Raw genomic sequence first — 20,584 nt, forward strand, 5'->3', positions numbered from 1 at the left:
TAGCAGCTCCTGGATTGCAGATACTGGGGCTATGTTCAGGGAACCAATGTGTCTATGTTCACCTTTTAACTCCCACAGCTCCTAACACAGTTGTGGTTATAGCACAGACTCTAGTTGGTTGAATGAGCCCAATATATCCAGGGACAAGCTTGGAGCAATTTATTCTTTTCTACCATGGTCCCCCTAAAACCTGCTCTGTGAAACCAATTTTCTTTGCTCCTGGGCCAAAATCTCAGTCACTCAGATAATAAAGGTCCAATCTGATACACTCATCAAATAATCTAGCCTAAGTCATATGCATTATCTAAACCCTGAACTTTTGTCCAGTTTAAAATTCCTCATCTCCCAGCTTGGGCTGCTTTAGGCTGAGAAGTCTGCAGAGGTGGTGGGGGGTGGCTGAGATGGTGTGTGGTCAACTTCTCTCTCTTCCTTGCTTTACCTCTGCCCACTCTCTAGCGCCCTTCCTGATCTGTCCCAGGCTGGCTTCGGGAAAAGGAGATTGGGGAAAGGAACATAGTCTTATGAGGCCAGTATATTTGTCCATGTCCTTTGCATGATCCTCTTTCTAGAGCTACCTCTGTGGCTCCCTCAGAGATTATGCAGTGAGGTTACCTCAATGCTGGCTATACCCTTCCTCCACATGGTTACCTGCAATTCCCCCTTTCAACTTCTTAGATACCTTCATCCCTACAGGGAGCTTCCTAGGGGAAGAACCCTTGAAGAAGCCCAGTCCTACTGACTTCCACACAGTTCATATGCAGACTTTGGACACAACCACCATTGCCCTTCTTCTGTCAGTGGGCATGCCCATCACTCACTCTGTGCCACCTCTTACCACTTTGCATCAGGCAGGTACAACCCCATGAGAGCATCTTGCCACTGGACCTCCAGGTGAGAGTCAGACATAGGCCCTCCATCCCTCCAAGTAACACATGTCCTGCTCTCCACACAGCACCTCTTGGAGTCCCTGTCACATGGCTTGAGGTAAGGGGAGTGGACTTTTAGCCCTCTCACTAGCCAGTGAGGATGGTGCAGAGAATGCATAGGACACTGACAATTCTTTGCAAAGAAATCCCCACTTTCTAATCTCTTGTCTACCTCAACTTCTTAGATGGGCTAGAGCTGGGTGGTGAGCAAAAGTCAGCAGCACGACTCCAGGCCTTTCCTTTGAATCTTGCATAGAGGTTCCTACACCTGCCCTTGGAATGACAAAGGGACTTCCCACCAACAGTTTTATTACTAGCCTTTGAAACTTAGAGACAAAAGGATGAGCTACAGTTAAGATCCTGTTTCAAACATTTGTTGAATACCAGAAATGGAAAATGACAAGATATGGGTCCAAATGAGGTCTATTACTCTTGAGACAAGTCCAAAAGACAATTCTGTTAAGAACAGAACATCTGGTGGATTCTTAAGTTCCTTTCTGGGAAAGTCTTTAACTAGAAGCCTGGGAAGGAGTGAAGGAACAGTCTTTGATAGAAGACTTTTCCGGTGGTGTGGTAGTGCTGGACACTTGGAAAAGATGACCATGCCAGCCAGGATTTGTAACAAGGACAGGAATAGTGGAGATGGTTAGTCTAGGATTGGTTCTATCCAACATATCAGGGCCATTTTATGACAGGACAAAACTGCCTCTGCTGAAGACTGTGGAAATCCTAAACATCCTTATTTAAATATCAGTATTGACTTGCAGCAACCCTTTTTTTTTTTACCCCCAAACTCCATATCCTCATAGAAATTCCTAGGGATATGCTTCTCACCAGTTCAAGGACTGTAATAAAAGAGAGAAACCGAAATTGGCATGAGGGACATTACCATTATTCAAGCACATACGATGATCCAGATCTTTACTTTTAAAACAAGTTGTTTAATCTTTACAGTTATTCTGAGGAGTAGATAAAACTAACCCCTGGGAAAACTGAGGCTTGAACTGATTAAGAGATTTTCTCATGAACACACAGATAGAAGAAACAAGGGACAACTTGCTATTACCAAAACATTCCCTGGACTTCCCTGCCAGTTCTCACAGTGTGTTCCACTGGAAAGACCACTGTCCAGATCCCACTATTCTTAAAGGGTAGCATTGATTTAACTTCCTGTATATAGCAGTCTTGGTTCTCTCTGAGGTGGAGGCAATTGCTTCTTCCTTGACTTAATGGAAATTTGTACCTCTTTTGTGACATCTCACAGTCTTCCTTCCCGCACCCCCAACATACAATGCTGCCATTTGTGTGCACCTATTTCCTCTACTAGAACATACAATCCTTGAGGGCAATGACAGTGTGTTATTCACCTTGATATTATTACCCAAAGCATATAATAAAAGCATTAGAGCACAGTTCTTGCTTATAGTAGGTATTCAACACATGTTTGTTGAATGAGGAACACAGAGGCATTGCAAAAGATAAAATCTCAGGTATACTGATTTCTCAGAGCCCCTTGTTTGCAGCTCAAATGAACAAGATCTGAAGGTTCACTGCCATCAAAAGCAAACGTTGGCCCATCTCCAGAGGGCATCTACCCCATTCTGGCTTCTGCTTCAAAGTTTCCCCTAAGTCCCAGTCGCAGCCTCTTGATCTTTCCCTGTTTGCTCATTAAAGTTAATTTGGGACATAAAAAGATCTAGGACTGAATATTTCATTAAGGTCAGGTCTTCTTAATGCAGCAACTGCAGACAAAATGTAAACATAGGACAGGGGTTGCCAGTACAAGGCCAGTGCCTGTAGCACCTGTTTAAACCCCAAACCCTCTCTGTTCACAGATTCACATCTTCGGGCAGCTTTCAGGATGCTAACAATACCAAGAGAAATAGATTATGTCTCTTCTCAAGGAGCTCCATTGCTCTCCTCCAGGGAAGGGGAAGGGCAATAAGGAAACAGCAATTTGTATGGAAATAGTTTTGTCTTGAGTCCTGGGTATGAACTAAGATAATTGCTAACAATGTCAGGTACCATTTTCTGAGTTCTTATTGTGTATCAAGGATTGTGTCTAGTGTTTTTACATGGATTATTTTTTCTAATCCTCACAATAACCCCCTGAGGAGATACTATTATCAATCCCATATTATACTTACGGGAAATAAGTGAAATTCCAACCATGGGATAAGAGAGTCCAACCATGGCAGAGTTGGTTGAAACCAACTCTCTTGTCTAAGAAACAATAGAGTGAGGCAGTACTCTATTGTTTCTTAGGATATCTCAGAATTTTCTAGTCTTTCTTAGCAGTCAAGAAAGATTCTAACCAATAACTGGTGCATCCAGTAGTGTGGCTTTGAATCAATGAGGTACTGGTGAGGTGAGGCCATGATTTTTATTAAATTTCATATATAAAAATTTATTTATGAGGAATAAAGGAATAGAGGTTGTCACATCAACTGCTGGTGCTACAAGAACTCAAGGACAACTTTGCCTTATGTGACATGCCAGGTGGCACATCAGGTTTCCAAGATTCTACAGGATTGTTTATAAAGTTTAACAAAGCTGGAGACCAAAGGGTGAGGAAAGTTGGAGAACACAGAAATACAGTAATGGGTCACCAATCTCAAGTCCCAAAACCTTCAATTCCAACCAACATATGTTTATTTCAGTAGAAATTTTAATTCTAGTAAATGTAAATTATTTATTTCTATGAAAATATTTTTTAATACATTTATTTTTTATTGGTGTTCAATTTGCCAACATATAGAATAACACCCAGTGCTCATCCCATCAAGTGCCCCCCTCAGTGCCCATCACCCAGTCACCCCCACCCCCACCCACCTCCCCTTCCACCACCCCTAGTTCGTTTCCCAGAGTTAGGAGTCTCTCATGTTCTGTCTCCCTTTCTGATATTTCCCACTTATTTTTTCTCCTTCCCCCTTTATTCCCTTTCACTATTTTTTATATTCCCCAAATGAATGAGACCATATAATGTTTGTCCTTCTCCGATTGACTTTCAAAAGAAGAACCGGGGTCAGGACCAAAAAACGACCATGGAACCATGAACAAGAAGGTTAAAAAAAAGTCCAAATATATCAATGATCACAATAAGAGTGAGTTTCTTAAATTCCCCTGTTGAAGTAACGGATTTTTCAGAACACATTAAAATAAAAGTTAAGCTAAATACATAGCATGCTTAAACAAAGGGCACAGGAAGGTTGAAAACATAGGCATATAAATATACTAGAAAAATAATAAAAGAAAATAGATGTTAAAATGCTAGTATCAGACAAAAGAAAACTAAAGGTGAGAACTATTAATTAAAAGGAACAAATATGTTTTTTTCCATTATATTCAATTCACCAAGAAGATATGACAATTATGAATTTAACGTATTAATATAGGGCAGCTATATGCATAAAATAAAAACAAAGAAATAAAAAGAGGGTGAACAAACCCAGAGTCATAGTCAAGAACCATATTACAGCCATCTCACAAGTTATCATATCAAAACAAATAGAAATATCAAATACTCAAGTATCTCTCATGGGACATTTATAAAGAAAAACAACGTACTTTTAAAAAGCAGAAATAACATCAACATAAAAAGGAATTTTAAAAGGGTTCAATTTGCAAATTAAAAGATGTTTTCTTAGATAACTTTTGGATTAAGTAGAAAATAAAAATAGAAGTGTAAAAATTATTGAAAAGTGAATGGTAATGAGAGCACTCCATATATCAAAACCTGTGGGATACAACTAGAGTGGACTTAGATAAAAAAACAAAGTGTTTTTGCCATTTCCCTGAGCCTTCAGACTTCCTACACTAGAACTGTACCATTCAATACAATGGCTACTATCCATATGTGACTTGTTATGTTTAAATAATTAAAATAAAAAATTCAGTTATCTAGTTGCACTGGCCACATTTCAAGTGCTCAATAGCCACAGGTGGCTAGAAGTTATCATATTGGCAGGACAGATTATAAAAAATCCCCATCTTTGCAGAAAGTTCTCTTTGGTAGTGCTTCTTTAGAGTTTGCCAGGGAAATTTCAATATGTCTACTTCACTGAGCATAAGCTACCATGAAGTCCAGCTTTCAATCAGCCAATCTAGCAGACTACTTACACCATCTCCAGATGTTCAAGCTATATATTAAACCTAGAATCTCAGGAAAGTAAACTCAGCCTCACCTGTTTCCCAGTCCCATCCCAGTCCTACTTCTTCTCCTACAAGTGCCCTTGATTCAGCATTAGAGACTGGTGGGAAAGCACTTGATTGACCATGCCACTCTAGAACCCATATGCTACCCTGGTTTCTTAGCTGTATCAGCCCTATAATAGTAAGAAATGAAGGATTCCTTGAAAATTGGTATAAAGTCTTTTGAAAGAATCTGACACTAGAACCTTCCCTGACTTATTGGCAGTTTTCTAGAACATATCTAGGGATGATTCTAATTAAACTTGAACCTCCCTCATGAACAACAACTGTCACCGAAATCTTCTAAAATGCACTCTAAAATGCACCACTCAGCGTGCCATTCTCTAATTCTAATTAATTCTGTAATTATTGTATATTTTCTATGTGTGTGTGGGTACTACATAATTAATTAATTAATTAATCGTAAGCTTGATGAGGACAAGATTATACCACAGTATTTAGTAAATTCATGTTCACTAACTTCCTAAGGATATTCTTGCTTTACTCTGCATTTCGTACCAGACAAGTGGCAGTGATTGTGTCAGTGGCCCCTTGAGAATGGGGGCGGGAGGGCAGGTCTGAGGGGCATCTCAGTGTGGAACAGCCAGGACATGAAGGAACTCCGTGGGCTCTTATGGTCAGTTGGAGTTTCCCTCATGAAACAGCTGTCCAGGCACTCGTCCACAGACTCTGGAGCTGTCTGCCAGTTCTGCTAATCATTCACCACCTTTGGCTTCCTTCTTGGCTACTTGTGGGCAGTGTCTGGGTTGGGAAGAGTGATTCCTATCTTCACAGCCTGAGATCAGGATGCTCATGTTTTAATGAACAACATGTAGTGCTGGGGTCTGGCCAGGGTGGGGGGCCTGAGCATTCCAGATGAGACCTTAAGTGGAGCTACTTGTCCTCATATGTGCCACTTTCAACCTCTCATTGCTGTTGGGTCAGTGCTGCTAATTTCTCTCTTCCCCTGACCACTGCTTAACAGCAGCCAGGAGTGGCCAAACATGGAGATAAATGTGATGGTCAGGAGATGAATGGCATCTGCTTGTTCCTCAGTGCCTACTATGTTCATTAAACCCACAGCATGGAGGTGCTGGAGATAACATTACTAGTGACCCCAGTCTTTCTGACACTTGCAGTCCATTCTAGGTAGAACTGGGCTACTCAGATACACACACTGGTTCTTTGCTGATGGTTAATAGTGGAGCAACAGGCTCTGCTGTACTGAGAGCTAGTTCCCTCAGGGCAGCTCAATGATTTCCCAGGACAAGACAAGAACCACAGAGAGTACCAGAGATTTTGCCTCCCTATCCTACTCTATTACAATGTCATAATCTTGGCTTCCTTCTGTACCTTCTCTCCCTGAGAATTCAGCTCCTTGAGGTTTCCTGGGAAACCTAGATAAAAAGGAAAAATTTGGGGGTGACAAAACACTCCTTTCTATGCAAAATCCCCAAAAGTTTCCCCTCTCCCCTGTTCCCTACCTGCTCGCTCTCTCTCTCTCTCTCTCTCTCTCTCTCTCTCTCCCCCCAAGTTAGAGAACATAGATGCCACAGTTCTTTCTTTTCTTAAAGAAGCCAATTAGAGGGGAACTGGGACTGTGATCCTGGTCTCTTAATTTTTAGTCATCCCCCCCCCCAAAAAAAAACTAGGATTTTACAGAAAAGTGTTAACAGTAGTTATCATCAGGTTTGGAACTGCAGGTGCTTATTTTTCTCTTATTTTGTTTATGAATTTGTCTAATTTTTTCTATAAAAGCTGTGTGTTAGTTTTGCATTTGGTTGGGTATTACAGCTACAATAGCAAACAGATGTGAAAATTTCCATTGCTCAAGAAAAACAGTTCATTCCTTGTTTATATATAGTTAAAAAATGAGTGTTCCTGAACAACATATTGGTTTTCTAGGAGGAGTAATCCAGGCAACCTGTTCTTTCCATCCTAGGGCTCCTCCATTCTCCACATATATTAAGCTGCGAGATTCTGTATAAAGCCAGAGAAAGGAAAATAACATGGAAGAGTATGTGAGGGAGGATCTTATAGCTGAGACCAGGAAGTAATCTGTATCATTTCCATTTATACCTCATTGTCTAGAAGTCAGTTGCAAGGCTACATCTAACTGCAAGGTAGAGTGCAAAATGTAGTTTATCAGTGCACAAAGAAAAAAAAAGGAAATGAATAGAGTGAATTGCTGGCCAATGTATGCCACATTTGTGTAAGAAGGGAAAGTCGAAATTAAAATGGAATAAGGAATTCAAGTCCCTCTGTAAAGCAATCTTCAGGTCTCTTTCATACAGCACTTTCACATCCAAATCCTCATTCTCCCACTATCAAGAAATGGCCTTCATCCTAAAGGGCATGGACAGATTGGATTTTTTTTCTGATATTAAGTGGGTGTAGGAAAGAGAGATAATAAGTGGTGAGGGCTCAGAGTCAGTGCTGTGACCTGGATGTAAACACTCCTCCACCCCACTGGGGGTGATATCAGCATATAGATGCTGCCTCTCTGCCCCACAGCATTGCTCTACCCTGAGGACAAATGATTATGCAGAAGACTGTGATGTCAGCACCCTTCATGTTGAATGATGAACTTCCTCCTCTTCCACATACCTATCACTCTCAGGGTAACTCCTATTCCATGTACCTCCTGCAACAAACCCAGAACACTTGTGTGCCAAGGGCCTGCCTCACATTCCCTGTACCTTGTTCTCTACCATCCCCTCTAAATGAAGACTCTTGCCCTAGATGCATTGCCTCAGATCAACTGGCTGTCATCTACTGCCTAGAACTTATTCTACTTATATATATTAGACACATAGCAAATGATAATTAGAAAATAAAGTTGATGAGCTAATTCACATGAAATATAAGTAGCTCACTGAATCTACTTGTCTAAACATATATACATTTTAACAAATCACACCTTAAAATCCCAAAATTGATCTCAAAAAGTGGCTTTTCAAGTTTATTGATTACTCACGAGAAAGAGATTTAGGGGCAGTGAGGGGTTTTCTTGGTAGTCCCCTAAGTATGTTACAGAAAAATGAAGAGGCCAGATAGATGCTCAGTGTGTATATATGTGAGCACATCCCAAAATGTTTATAAACTTCCATATAATAGCAAATAATATATTTGCTTTTAAAATTTATGGCCAAAGATGTGAGTATGGGTTCTTAAAAGATGAACAAATTTTGGTGAGTAAGTCAGACCTTTTCTGGGTAATCTCCAGTTCATGTACCTCTCTACTGCTCCTCTAAACACTAGACAGGAGCAGAAGAAAGTAAGCTCTAGGAGAGAGGGACAGTGTGACCAGAAGCATCTCAAAAGTCCAAAAACAGAGCTCATGAGAACACACATTCTTATAGGTGTATACTAGAAAATATTAAATATTCATCTTTTTTTAAATTTTTTTTGCAGAAGTCAGCTTGTTCCCAGTGTCCTAGAATGGAATGGAACAATGAGACTCACATCACCAAAAGTATAGGCTCCTGTCCAGAACTTTGCATTCTCTCTGGGAGCAGTGGGCAGAGGGAGATGATAAAAGTAGGTAGAAGTTAGCCGAAAACTTGAAGGGCCCTCAAAGGAGAAGAGAGCAGAGAGACCCTGAGTTTTGATCCTCACCCTGTAGTAAAACAGACCTGTAATTTCATGGGAAAGTTTATAGGTCATTTATACCCAGGGCTATATCTTTTCTCTTATGGACTGTATCAGGCCGCAGTGGTCTCTAAGGCCATGATAGTCAATGACTCACTCCTCTATCTTTCATGCCCCCCCAGGAATAAGGGAAGATGGGCCGGGCTGTGGGGAATATCCTACGGAGGTTTGCTGAAGCTGGTGACTGGCTCCATCTTAACAGTTTATGTGGTCTTCTGTCTTGATGATATGATGGTGCTCATGGACAAGAAGTACCCACCGAGATTTCTGTACCCCAAAGAGTGGCAGCATCTCACCATGTTCATCCTCCTCACCCTCAATGGCTGTGTAGATGTCATGAGCAGGAATTTGCTGCCTCAGAGGTGTGTGCTTCTAGAAAAAGGTTCCCTGGTCCTGACCTTCTACGTGCTCCTGCTCTTGTTGATATCACATGTCCAAGACACAACAGGGATAGAGCTTCAGATTCATTATCTGCTCATCTTGGTGGTGTTCCTATTGATGCTGGTGTTGACTATAGAGCTGTGGACTCCCGACACATTTCAACTCTTGCTGATTGAGGCTTTTCTGTTTCTGATGATGGGCTCTTGGCTGATGCAGGCTGGCTTTATTCTGTACAGGCCAGTCACTGGCTACCCATGGCAGGATGATGACATCAGTGACATCATGTTCGTCACCACCTTCTTCTGTTGGCATGTGATGATCAATGCCTTGTGTCTGCTGGGAATCTATGGCCTCTCTGCCCTCTGGCATCGTTGTCACTGCCCCAGCTTGAAGCTGATGGGATCCAAAGAAGCTCCATATCACAAGGGCACAGTAGGACCCCTGTACAAATTGCTGCAGGAAGTGGAGCAGTCAGAGAAAGATGAGCAGGCTCTTCTCCTTTCAAAAAGCTCTTCCTGACACAGGGCCTAGAATGCCTGGCACACTGTCCACCCATCTGCCTCCTTGCGGGTTCTCTCAGACATGGGCACTGCACCCTTTTTGGTCTCCAGTGAAGGTAATGGCCATGAAGGAGAGCAGCTGATCTCCATCTGCTGGTACATCTCCTCCCTTTGAACGTCTAATTGCTGAGGAGATGAGGAGAGAGGAGCCTGGGAAAGGGTTGCTGATGGGACTCGTGGAGCAGTGGGGAGGGCACCAGGGTGGGTAGGTAAGGGTGCAAGAAGAGCTATGGGGGGCAGAAAATGTAATAGAAGGGAGGCCTTCAAAGAGAGAGCAGAGTCCAGCAGTTATGCCATCACCAGCTACTTCTCCAGGTTTTACTTGAGGAATAAAGACTTCTCACAATTCAAAACTGCAATGTTGGGTATTTCTATTTTCCAACTAAAGGGACAACACCATGTGGAACAGATGCAGTACAATTCACTTATCTCACCTGGTTGAAGTGATAAGAATCTCATGTATACTTTTAAATTTGGGTAGATTCATATTTCAGGTTTCATACAGTGAGAATCAGTACTTTCATATCACAATTATTCAAGTTTACATAAGCCAAATTTTCATTAAATGCCATCACATGTCTTATCCCTGACTTCTAATCTAGCCAAAGCAAGGTGCTTAGAGCTACTTGTTTACCACCAGTCCCACCAGCCATCTACTAGGTTATAGTTTATTATATGCTATACTTGTGCCTTTGCCAAATAACATGGTGTATGATTTAGAAAAAGTTACTGCCAATCACATATTTAGTACACAGAGTTATTTTATACTCAGCATTAAATCTCCTTGCACTGCTACCACCAAAAATTCCATCTCCAGAGAAATTTCTTATGCTCCTTTGACCTGGAACTCCAAGAACTCGTCTAATTCTGCTTTGCTATTTTTCCCAGGCAGCTGATACATTCAGTTGTGTCCTGTTTCTCATGGGGAAGTTTTGTCTCACAGAAAGGTAGGCTCCTTAGGAGTGGAAAATTTGTCATTTCCTAGTTACTTAATTTGCTTTGCAAATATATCCAGGATATAACATTGTCCTCTACATGGTTGATGCTTAATAAAGTTTCACTTGCATCTAGAGCCTCTCTGGCTCTTTGGGATTTGGAGAAGCTGATGGGCCCCTGAACTTCTGACTAGGGCTTATATTTCTGGGAACAGGTCAGAGCAGAGCCTGAGACAACATGTTTCTTTGAGTATTTCTAATCCTTCTTGTTTCTCCTGTTATACCTAACTCCTGAGTCCTTTGCCATTGTTTTTTTTTTTTTTTTTTGGGGGGGGTGTCCTCCAATTTTTTATTGCCATTTTAAATATAATCATGATAAGTGATGAAGAAATACAGAAAACACCTCATTGTTCTTAACAAGTTATGTGTGCCCCAGTTCTAAACTGCTAAGGAAATCTTGAATAGTTAAGTGAATTTCTCCTAACGTAATATACCATAAAACATATCTTACAAGTAACAGAACTGTGTTTACAGAAACACAAATTAAAGGTACTTCCAATCAAAAACATTCTCCATGTGATTTTAATGGAATTCAGCAAACCTATTCTAAAATATATCTGGGAAAGAAACATAGAGAAGAGCCTAGGTCTTTTTTTCTTCCTAGAAGAAAACAATGAGGAATAAACTGCTTTACTAGCTTTTATAATACATTATAAGTATTCAATAATTATAAACCGTGGTATAGGAGCAAGCAAGTATCATTATAGAACCTTAAATCAACATAGTGTCATGTAACAGAGACTGCCGAAACAGAAATATGTAGTGGGAGAGTTAAATACATGTTAAGAATGGGCTCTTCAAATAATGTGAGGAATAACTGGCTCTCTCCACTTGGAAAAACAAAACAAAACAAACAAGCAACAATCAGTAGCTTAAGTTTCTACCTCGTAAACACACACACAAAAAGAATTATAGATGGCCTGAAAAATTAAACATGAGCAACAAGACTATAAAAATTTTTGAAGGGCTTGAAGGGTGTTTTATAATAAGAGATATGAATATTTTTCTTGAGAAAAATAAACTCTGAAAAAATTACCCATTTTATTTCCTATTACTAAAAGATGTAAGAAAAAGATAAAAGGGACACTGTGAAGAGCATTTGCAACATATTAAATAGACAAAAAAAAAAAAAAACAATTCAATACCCAGAATATATAGAGGTGTTCAAACATTAACAAAAAAAGCAACCTACTATAAAAAAATGGGCAGAAGATAGAAATTACTATGTCTCAGAATAAATGGCTAACAAACATTTTTTTAAATTGTTAACCTAACTAATTTTAAGAAAAAGAGGATTTTTTTAAAAGTAGGATCTTTTTTTCACTGTCAGGCTGTCAAAAATCATCAAAAGTATTAAACAATACTATCCATTGCTGGATAACATCATACACTGTCTACATTTCCTTGAAGTCAGTCTAGCAGAGTGTGCCAGAATTTAGAGTGTACATAATCTTCAAACAAACAATTCCACCTCTTGCTGTTTGCAGTGGACATCTGACATAGAAGCCTAACACCATCTTTGAAAAAGACTCCCAACATTTTGAACAATTTCCACATTATCAGGCCTGTCTTTTTGGTAGATTTTTATGTTTAATCCCTAGCCTCCCTTGTAGCTAGCTAGATTTCAGGCATGTGACCAGCTAGACAACCCACTTAAGACTTCAACTCACAAGTGAGTAATGTAAGGAAATCGTCTGTGCATGGAGCTTCTATTCTGTAGAAGAGTAGTGGCAAAGACCGGAAATTATATGCATCATTATGCTGGTCTGCCCTGTAGTTCTGGGGTCAGTGCCAAAAGCAGCAACCTAAGCCCATTTCAGTAGTGTGATTCTGGGCATTGGTCCGTTATACTTAACCTAGAATCTTTTTCTCCAGCCAACCTAATGATTATGTGAATGAACATAACCTATTAAATAAATTCCTTCTCAGGTTAGCCAGAATTGTCTGTAGCTAGGAACTCTGATGCAGTATCCATACTAAAAATACTCACATCTATACAAAGAACATATACAAGAATGATCACTGAAGCATTGTTTTTCTACCAGGAACTTTAAATAATAAACTTTCACCGGTAGGGAAATGGTTAAATAAATTCTGGAGTACTATACAGGAATTAAAAAGAACAGGGGACATCTGTATGTTATGACATCAAGATATCCAAGATGAAGTAAAAAAGACTAACTCCAAAAAATATGGGGTCTATGGTCCAGATTTTGGAGACAGGTATGTTCTTGTTAACCTCAGAAGGTCTTAATTTTTCTCCTTACACTTTCAAGAATGGTCAGGACCACAGGGCAATCAGGAGGGATGGTATCCTGATGGTGTAGTGACTCACTTCACTTAACATATCTCATAGAAAACTCTATATCCATTTGGATACTAATCCAATTGGATTTTAACCTATAACTGATGTGACCATACAAAATTTATCATTCAAACCTGGACAACTGAGAAAGAAAAGGCAAAATTAAGATTTGCCCTGGGACAACAGGTAAAAACCAAACTGCTACAGACACATTGGGATTTATGGTTACCCTACCTAAAAGCTAAAAAGAGATGTACTTCAGATTGCCCCTCTAAATCCACCTTTTACATCCATCCTGCTCTCTCTCTCAGGAGACTGCCCAGGTCTATAGCATATCACTGAGCAACTTATCCTCTGGCTTCAGGCAACATCTGGCCAATGACAAGCCCCAGGAAAATGATGGATAAGAGTGAGATTAGAGTTTAATAAAAACTTTTAGCTCCTGCTTTTCTGGGGTCACCTCAGGCTGGCAGTAACCTGCCCCCCATCACACCATTGGTATCAATCTCCCAAGCTACCACAACAAATTACTACAAACTTAGTGGCTTAAAACAGAAATTTACTCTTTCACAGTTCTGGATGCCACAAGTCCAAAATCAAAGTATTGATTCCTTCTGGAAGCTCTCAGGAAGAATCTGTCCCATGTGTCTGCCCTAGCTTCTGATGACTGCTGGCATTCCTTGGCTTGCAGATATCACTCCATTTTCTTCTTCCATATTCACATTGTCTTCTCCTCTACGTGCTTCTGTCTCAAACATTCCTTAGATTTTCTCATAAGGTTACCTATCATTGGATTTAGAGCCTACCCTAAAACCAAGATGATTTCATCTCAGGATCCTTAATTATATCTGCAAAGACTCTTTTGTCAAATAAGGTCACAGGTTCTGGGGTTTAGGACTTGGAAATATCTTTTTACAGGCCACTATTCAACCCACTACACTATTCTTGCATATTACAGAACTTCTCCTGTTCTATGTCCCTTGGGCCTAGAGTTAATAACAGCTCCAACTGTTGCTCAGCTATCTCTGTGGTCTCCTTCCATCCTGCTGACAACTGCATAGGAAGTACCTTTATTAAACCATCCTTGAACTATCCTGAATTGTGTTGCCATCTATTTCTTATTGTGACACTATATGAAACACCAGTGGAACAATTGCACAGGAGGCCAGAATCCTTAAATACAATTCAACCCCAGATATTTGGAATAATGACAAGAGAAAAACTACAACTGAATTTCACAAATGTGAATATACAATGGAGACTAATTTGTAAATGTGGATAATAAATTAGTAAATGAAGGGGATCAAATTCAATCAAGACAACCAAAGAATTCAACTAATTTATTAAAAAATCCTAAACAGATACTATTGTCCAGGTACTCTGCAGGGATCAGCAATACATTAGGAGAAAGATACAAAGATGTACACAATTATATTGCAACTTAGAGTAAGGAATGGAAAGGAGGAATTCTAAGATTTCTCCCATTATTCCTGCCCCAGCATACATGCTCTATATAATCCCACCCCTTAAATGGGATCAATGAATATAACGGATTATCATTCCCATGATTGGTTACTAATGGTTGAGTTTGAATTACTGAAAAGAGAGATTGTCCTGGATTGTCTAACTTTGTCAGGGAGGTCTTTAGAAGAAGCTAACCTTGAATCCAAGCTAACCTTGCACCTAAAGGAATTGGAGAAAGAACAGCAATTAAAGCCTAAACCAAGCAGAAGAAGAGAAATAAGAAAGATTAGAGCAGAACTCAATTAAATAGAAACCAGGAGAACTGCAGAACAGATCAATGAAACCAGGAGCTTATTCTTTGAAAGAATTAATAAGATAGATAAGCCCCTAGCCAGTCTTATTAAAAAAAAAGACTCAAATTAATAAAATCATGAATGAAAGACACTACAACCAATATCAAGGAAATACAAAGGTTTTTAAAAATGTATTATGAGCAACTATATGCCAACAAATTAGGCAATCTGGAAGAAATGGATGCATTCCTGGAAACCTACAAATTACCAAAACTGAAACAGGAACAAATAAAAAACCTAACAGGCCAATAGCCAGAGAGGATATTGAGGCAGTCATCAAAAACCTCCCAAGGCACAAAAGTCCAAGGCCAGATGGCTGCCCAGGGGAATTCTACCAAACATTTGAAGAAGAAATAATAATTATTTTACTAAAGCTGTTTCAAAGGATAGAAATGGAGGGAATACTTCCAAACTTGTTCTATGAGGTCAGTATTACCTTGATCCCAAAACCAAAGATCCTACCAAAAAGGAGAATTACAGACCAATACCTCTGATGAATACAGATGCAAAAATTCTCACCAAGATTCTAGCCAATAGGATCCAACAGTACATTAGGATTATTCACCACGACCAAATGGGATTTATCCCTAGGATGCAAGAGTGTTTCAACATTCATAAAACAATCAATGTGATAGATCACATCAATAAGAAAAAACAAGAACCATATGATCCTCTCATTAGAGGCAGAGAAGGCATTTGACAAAATACAGCACCCATTTTTTATTAAAACTCTTCAAAGTGTAGGGATAGAGGGAATATTTCACAATATCATAACAGCTATTTATGGAAAGCCCATAGGAAATAATCTCAATGGGGAAACACTGAGAGCCTTTCCCCTAAGATCAGGAACACGACAGGGATGTCCACTCTCACCAATGTTTTTTTTTTTTATATAAATTTATTTTTTATTGGTGTTCAATATGACAACATATAGAATAACACCCAGTGCTCATCCCATCAAGTGCCCCCCTCAGTGCCCATCACCCAGTCACCCCCACCCCCCTTCCACCTCCCCTAGTTCATTTCCCATAGTTAGGAGTCTCTCATGTTCTGTTATTCAACATAGTACTAGAAGTCCTAGCCTCAGCAATCAGACAACAAAAAGAAATAAAAGGCATTCAAATTGGCAAAGAAATCAAACTCTCTTTCTTTGCAGATGACATGATATTGTGTGTCCCAAAAGACTCCACCCTAAGATTGCTAGAACTCATACAGCAATTCAGTAATGTGGCAGGATACAAAATCAGTTGCATTTCTATACACTAACAATGAGACTGAGGAAAGAAATTAAGGAATCAATCCCATCTACAATTGTACCCAATACCATAAGATACCTAGGAATAAACCTAACCAAAGAGGTAAAGGATCTATACTCTAAAAATTACAGAACACTTATGAAAGAAATTGAGGAAGACGTAAAGAGATGGAAAAACATTCCATGCTCATGGATTGGAAGAATAAATATTGTGAAAATATCTATGCTACTCAGAGCAATTTGCACGTTCAATGAAACCCCTATCGAAATACCATGGACTGTCTTCACAAGAGTTGGAACAAATAATCTTAAGATTTGTTATGAAACCAGAAAAGACCCTGAATAGCCAGAGGAATGTTGAAAATGAAAATCAAAGCTGGGGACATCACAATGCTTAACTTCAAGCTGTATTGCAAAGCTGTGATCATCAAGATAGCATTGTACTGGCACAAAGACACATAGATCAATGGAACAGAATAGAGAACCCAGAAATGGACCCTCAACTCTATGGTCAAATCATCTTCAACAAAGCAGGAAAGATTATCTGCTGGTTTCAATAAAAATTAAAAATAAAAATACCTTTACGGTATTTTTATGGAAGAAGAAGGTGAATCATCAAGGAGATGCACTCCTGTTGGCCTAGAAGAAAGCAAACAGCCATGTTGTGATCTTCCTGTGGGGGTCACATGGCAAGGAACTGTGAGCAACCTTTAGATGCTATGAGTGGTCCTGGCTGACAGCCAGGAAGAAAATAGTAGCTTCAAGTCTTAAAAACTACAAGAAGCTGAATTTTGCCAATGGTCAGTGAGCTTGCAAGAGAACTCTGAGCCGCAGATCAGAATCACAGCCCCAGTCAACACCTTGATTTCAGCTTGGTGAGATTCCAAGCAGAGGTCTTAGCAAACCCATATTGGATTCCTGATCAATGGAAACTGTGGGTTGATAAATGTATCACTTAAATTCCTAAATTTATGTTAGTGTGTTATGCAGCAATAGAAAACTAATATAGCTGGCATTAGTTTTGGGTGAAAGTGTATCCACTGGTCAGTGATTAGGAAACACTGTATCTAATTAAGATGAGTGGCCCATTGGTGAAAGATTGGAACAAAAATGAAGCAGGGGTCCTAATGAGAATGAGAAGCTTTAGGACCATCAAGTACTTTTGTTCTCTATAATTATAAGGCAGCCTTTGTGAACTTAGTTTCCTGGGCTCCAGAAATAGTGGCATAGGGCACATGAGAATAATTCCAGACTTTGAGATACCTAAGGCAGAGGAGGGAACTGGTTGGGAGAAATCAGCTGAACCCTTCAGGTAGTTTGTTAACATCAAAGTTGATGGCCAAGTGATGAATTTACATGAGCTTCCAGGGGCCTCTTGGAGGCTTGGCAGGCAATGTATACTAGCTAACTGATTTAAAACCGATAAATCCTTAAATCTTACGGGCTAAACACAAAAGAAGGCTACTTCTCCCATGCTTATAAGCTTTCTACCTAGTCTTTCAGATGTGATTCCTCCCATCTTGTGACTTGTCCTTCTCTAGTGCCTCAGTCCTCTGTATTCATCCAGTAGACATGGAAAAAAGAAAGGGCGAAAAATAGGAGGATGTTTCTAGAAGCCTCATCTTGAAGTGGTGTAGATCACTACCACACACATTCCACTGGCCCAAACTCAGTCACTCAATGCCTGGGAAGTGTGGTCTCAGCAACACCCTACATTGTGGGAGGGGGGGCATGAGTATTCAGTGGTCAGATAGCTGTATCTCTCACAGAGAATTTTGAAACTTATCATGGGCTTCCCAAATTGCAGGATTAAGAATTCTGAACAAGTGGGACCAAGGGTCAACTCCTAATTTGGGCACACATATTCTGGTATAGAAGAGAAATGATCAAAAAAAAAAAAGAAATGATCTATGAAAAAACAGACTCAGGGTGCTTGAGTTCTGTCCTCAGCCATGGGTATAAGTTCACTGCATAGTCATAATGGAAGAAATCGGTATAACAGAGGTAAGGTGAGTATATACTTCCACCTTGCCAAAAGTTTCCAGAAGAAAAAGAAATTTGCAGCTGTTGAAATGTGATTGTCAAAAAGTACCTGAAATCAATTATATAAACTGTGAAACCTAACTCATAATTATACAACGAGGTATACAAAGCTCACGTTTTGGAAAAATCCAAAGAGGAAAATTATGGGCTGGTGTGCCAAGAGAAATACAGTACGCACATCCTTTCAAACTAAGAAATTAGAATGTTGTTTTCCATCTTCTGTGAGCTTTGTTTTGGAAAGTCAGTGACAAACCCCAAGGCTTACTAACCCTTACTTGAAATAAGATGAAAGTTTGGCCCATGAACAAATGGGCTATCTCTGACCTTGTGCATATTTCCGTGGACCCACTTCCTGTGTGGTTCTGCTTGAGTTCCCAGCCTCTGCCTTGCCTTCTTCCTGTGGTATATTTCTGCCTTGAAGCAAGGTGAGTTACAATCATTTTTTGTTGATGATGGTGATGAGGATCTCTCTCCTAAATAGAAAGGAGGTAAATTAAAAGATGCTTTTGGAAAGCACCATACTAAAACCACACAGTTACTGAGAAGTTTATAGTGTAGTTCTCTAAATCCCATTTTTGACCTAACTTCTATCTCCTCCATGATCTATTCTTTTCACTAAAACTTTAAAATTTGCTCAACATGTCATTTCATACTGTCTAAATCTGCACAATCCAATACAGCAGCTGCTAACCACAGACAGATATTGAGTGCTTATACTGTGGCTTGTCTGAACTGAGATGGGCTGTAGGTATAAAATATACACTGGAGTTTAACAACTTAGTATGAAATGAGGAATCTGACATACATCTTTTAAAATTCTTATATTAATTACATGTTGAAATAACATTTTGGTAATGTTGGGTAAAAACAATGTCTCATTAATATTAACTTCACTATTTTGTTGTTAATGTGCTTTTCAAAAACTTAAAATTACATGTTATATTTGATTTCCATGGAACAGAACAGTCCAAATAGTTTCTAATGTCTGTTGTATGTGTGTATATAGAGGTGTATGCCTTCAGCTGAATTGTAAGCTCTTTGAGGGTGAGGACTATGTCATATGCTTTTTTTTATATGCCTTGCTATACTCAGTAGAATCAACAGCTGTAACAAATTCTTATTTACTGAATTCCTAAAGACCTTCTTGCTCATTCTAGCATTTCATGCCAAACAAATGGCACTGTTTATGCCTGAGGCCCCTTGAGAATGGGGGTGGAAGGGCAGGTTCGAGGGGCATCTCAGTGTGGAACAGCCAGGACATGAAGGACCTCCACGGACTCCTGTGGTCAAGTGGCATTTCCCTCATGAAACAGCTGTCCAGGCACTCGTCCACAGACTCTGGAGCTGTCTGCCAGTTCCGGTAATCATTCACCACCTTTGGCTTCCTTCTTGGCTACTTGTGGGCAGTGTCTGGTTTGGGAAGAGTGATTCCTATCTTCAAAGCCTGAGATCAGGATGTTCATGTTTTAATGAACAACATGTAGTGCTGGGGTCTGGCCAAGGTGGGGGGCCTGAGCATCCCAGATGGGACCTTAAGTGGAGCTACTTGTCCTCATATGTGCCACTTTCAACTTCCCATTTGGGTCAGTGCTACTAACCTCCCTCCTCCCCTGACTATTGGCAACCAGCTCACAGCTTCCAGAAACAAGTGGGAAAATGAATGTGGGAGCTGGATTGAACTCTGCTGCCCCCACCTTACACAGACCACAGCCTTGAAGTATGAGCAGCAATATTCAAAGTGACTAAATACAGCTCCCTGGGGTCTGCAGACCATGTATTCCCCAGCCCAGCCCTACTATTACTTACAGGAGTGATGAACCCTGTGCTTCTCCCAGAACAAATCTAAAAAAAAAACAAAGAGAATCCCTGGGGTCCTCGCCTCCCTGACTCACTTCAGAAGTGTCACTTAGATTTTCCTTTTGCATTCCTCTGCTCTACCATGCTCTCCAGGCATTTTGATAATTCACCAAAAGAAAGAAACAGGAGATAAATATGCTCACATCTATGCAACAACATTCATGCTCTTTTATTTTCACTTCAATAGAAAGTTAAATTCAATCCTCAATTTTTTCAGATAAGAGGTATGATATACAGCAAATGAAGGGAGAACTAGAATTAGAACCCAGATTTATGACTTCTGGTTGATACATTTTCCACTTCCTTATGCTGCCTTCCTAAAATTGCACTTCTATACCTCAATGATGGGTCACCTCCAGATTACAAGACTAAAGATGATTTTTAATGTTCTTTTTGCTTATATATTTACCTGATTTTTTACAGTGACTATACATCAATTTAAAAAAACCCAAACATCTGGGGCATCTGGGTGGTTCAGTTGGTTAAGTGTCTGACTCTTGATTTCAGCTCAGGTTATGATCTCAGGGTTCTGAGATCAAGCTCTGTGACAGGCTTCACACTGGGCATGGAGCCTGCTCAAGATTCTCTCTCTCCCTCTCCCTA

General features: G+C 39.9%; 2 protein-coding genes across 15 annotated transcripts in view; one reads left to right on the forward strand and one right to left on the reverse strand.

Moving 5' to 3' along the window:
* RGSL1 (regulator of G protein signaling like 1) overlaps positions 1-20,584 on the reverse strand; it is a 161,143-nt gene that overhangs the window by 129,675 nt on the left and 10,884 nt on the right. For 13 of the 14 annotated variants that reach the window (XR_012033121.1, XR_012033122.1, XR_012033120.1 and 10 more), the window contains one exon: positions 18,449-18,597. Coding sequence is in view for 8 of the 14 variants with exons in the window: in XM_072830981.1 (XP_072687082.1) it covers positions 18,449-18,597 (149 nt within the window). In the remaining 6 variants the exon portion in view is untranslated. Of the gene's footprint in view, positions 1-18,448; positions 18,598-19,930; positions 19,967-20,584 lie in introns of all 14 variants that reach the window. The other variant, XM_072830986.1, reaches the window with a different exon arrangement.
* On the forward strand, positions 8,536-10,049 carry LOC140635800 (transmembrane epididymal protein 1-like). The gene has a single exon (XM_072830978.1). It carries the CDS (start codon positions 8,763-8,765, stop codon positions 9,666-9,668), a length of 906 nt encoding a protein of 301 aa, XP_072687079.1. The 5' UTR covers positions 8,536-8,762; the 3' UTR covers positions 9,669-10,049.

This window comes from Canis lupus, chromosome 6, assembly GCF_048164855.1.
Source record: "Canis lupus baileyi chromosome 6, mCanLup2.hap1, whole genome shotgun sequence".
NCBI classification, from domain to species: Eukaryota; Metazoa; Chordata; class Mammalia; order Carnivora; family Canidae; genus Canis; species Canis lupus.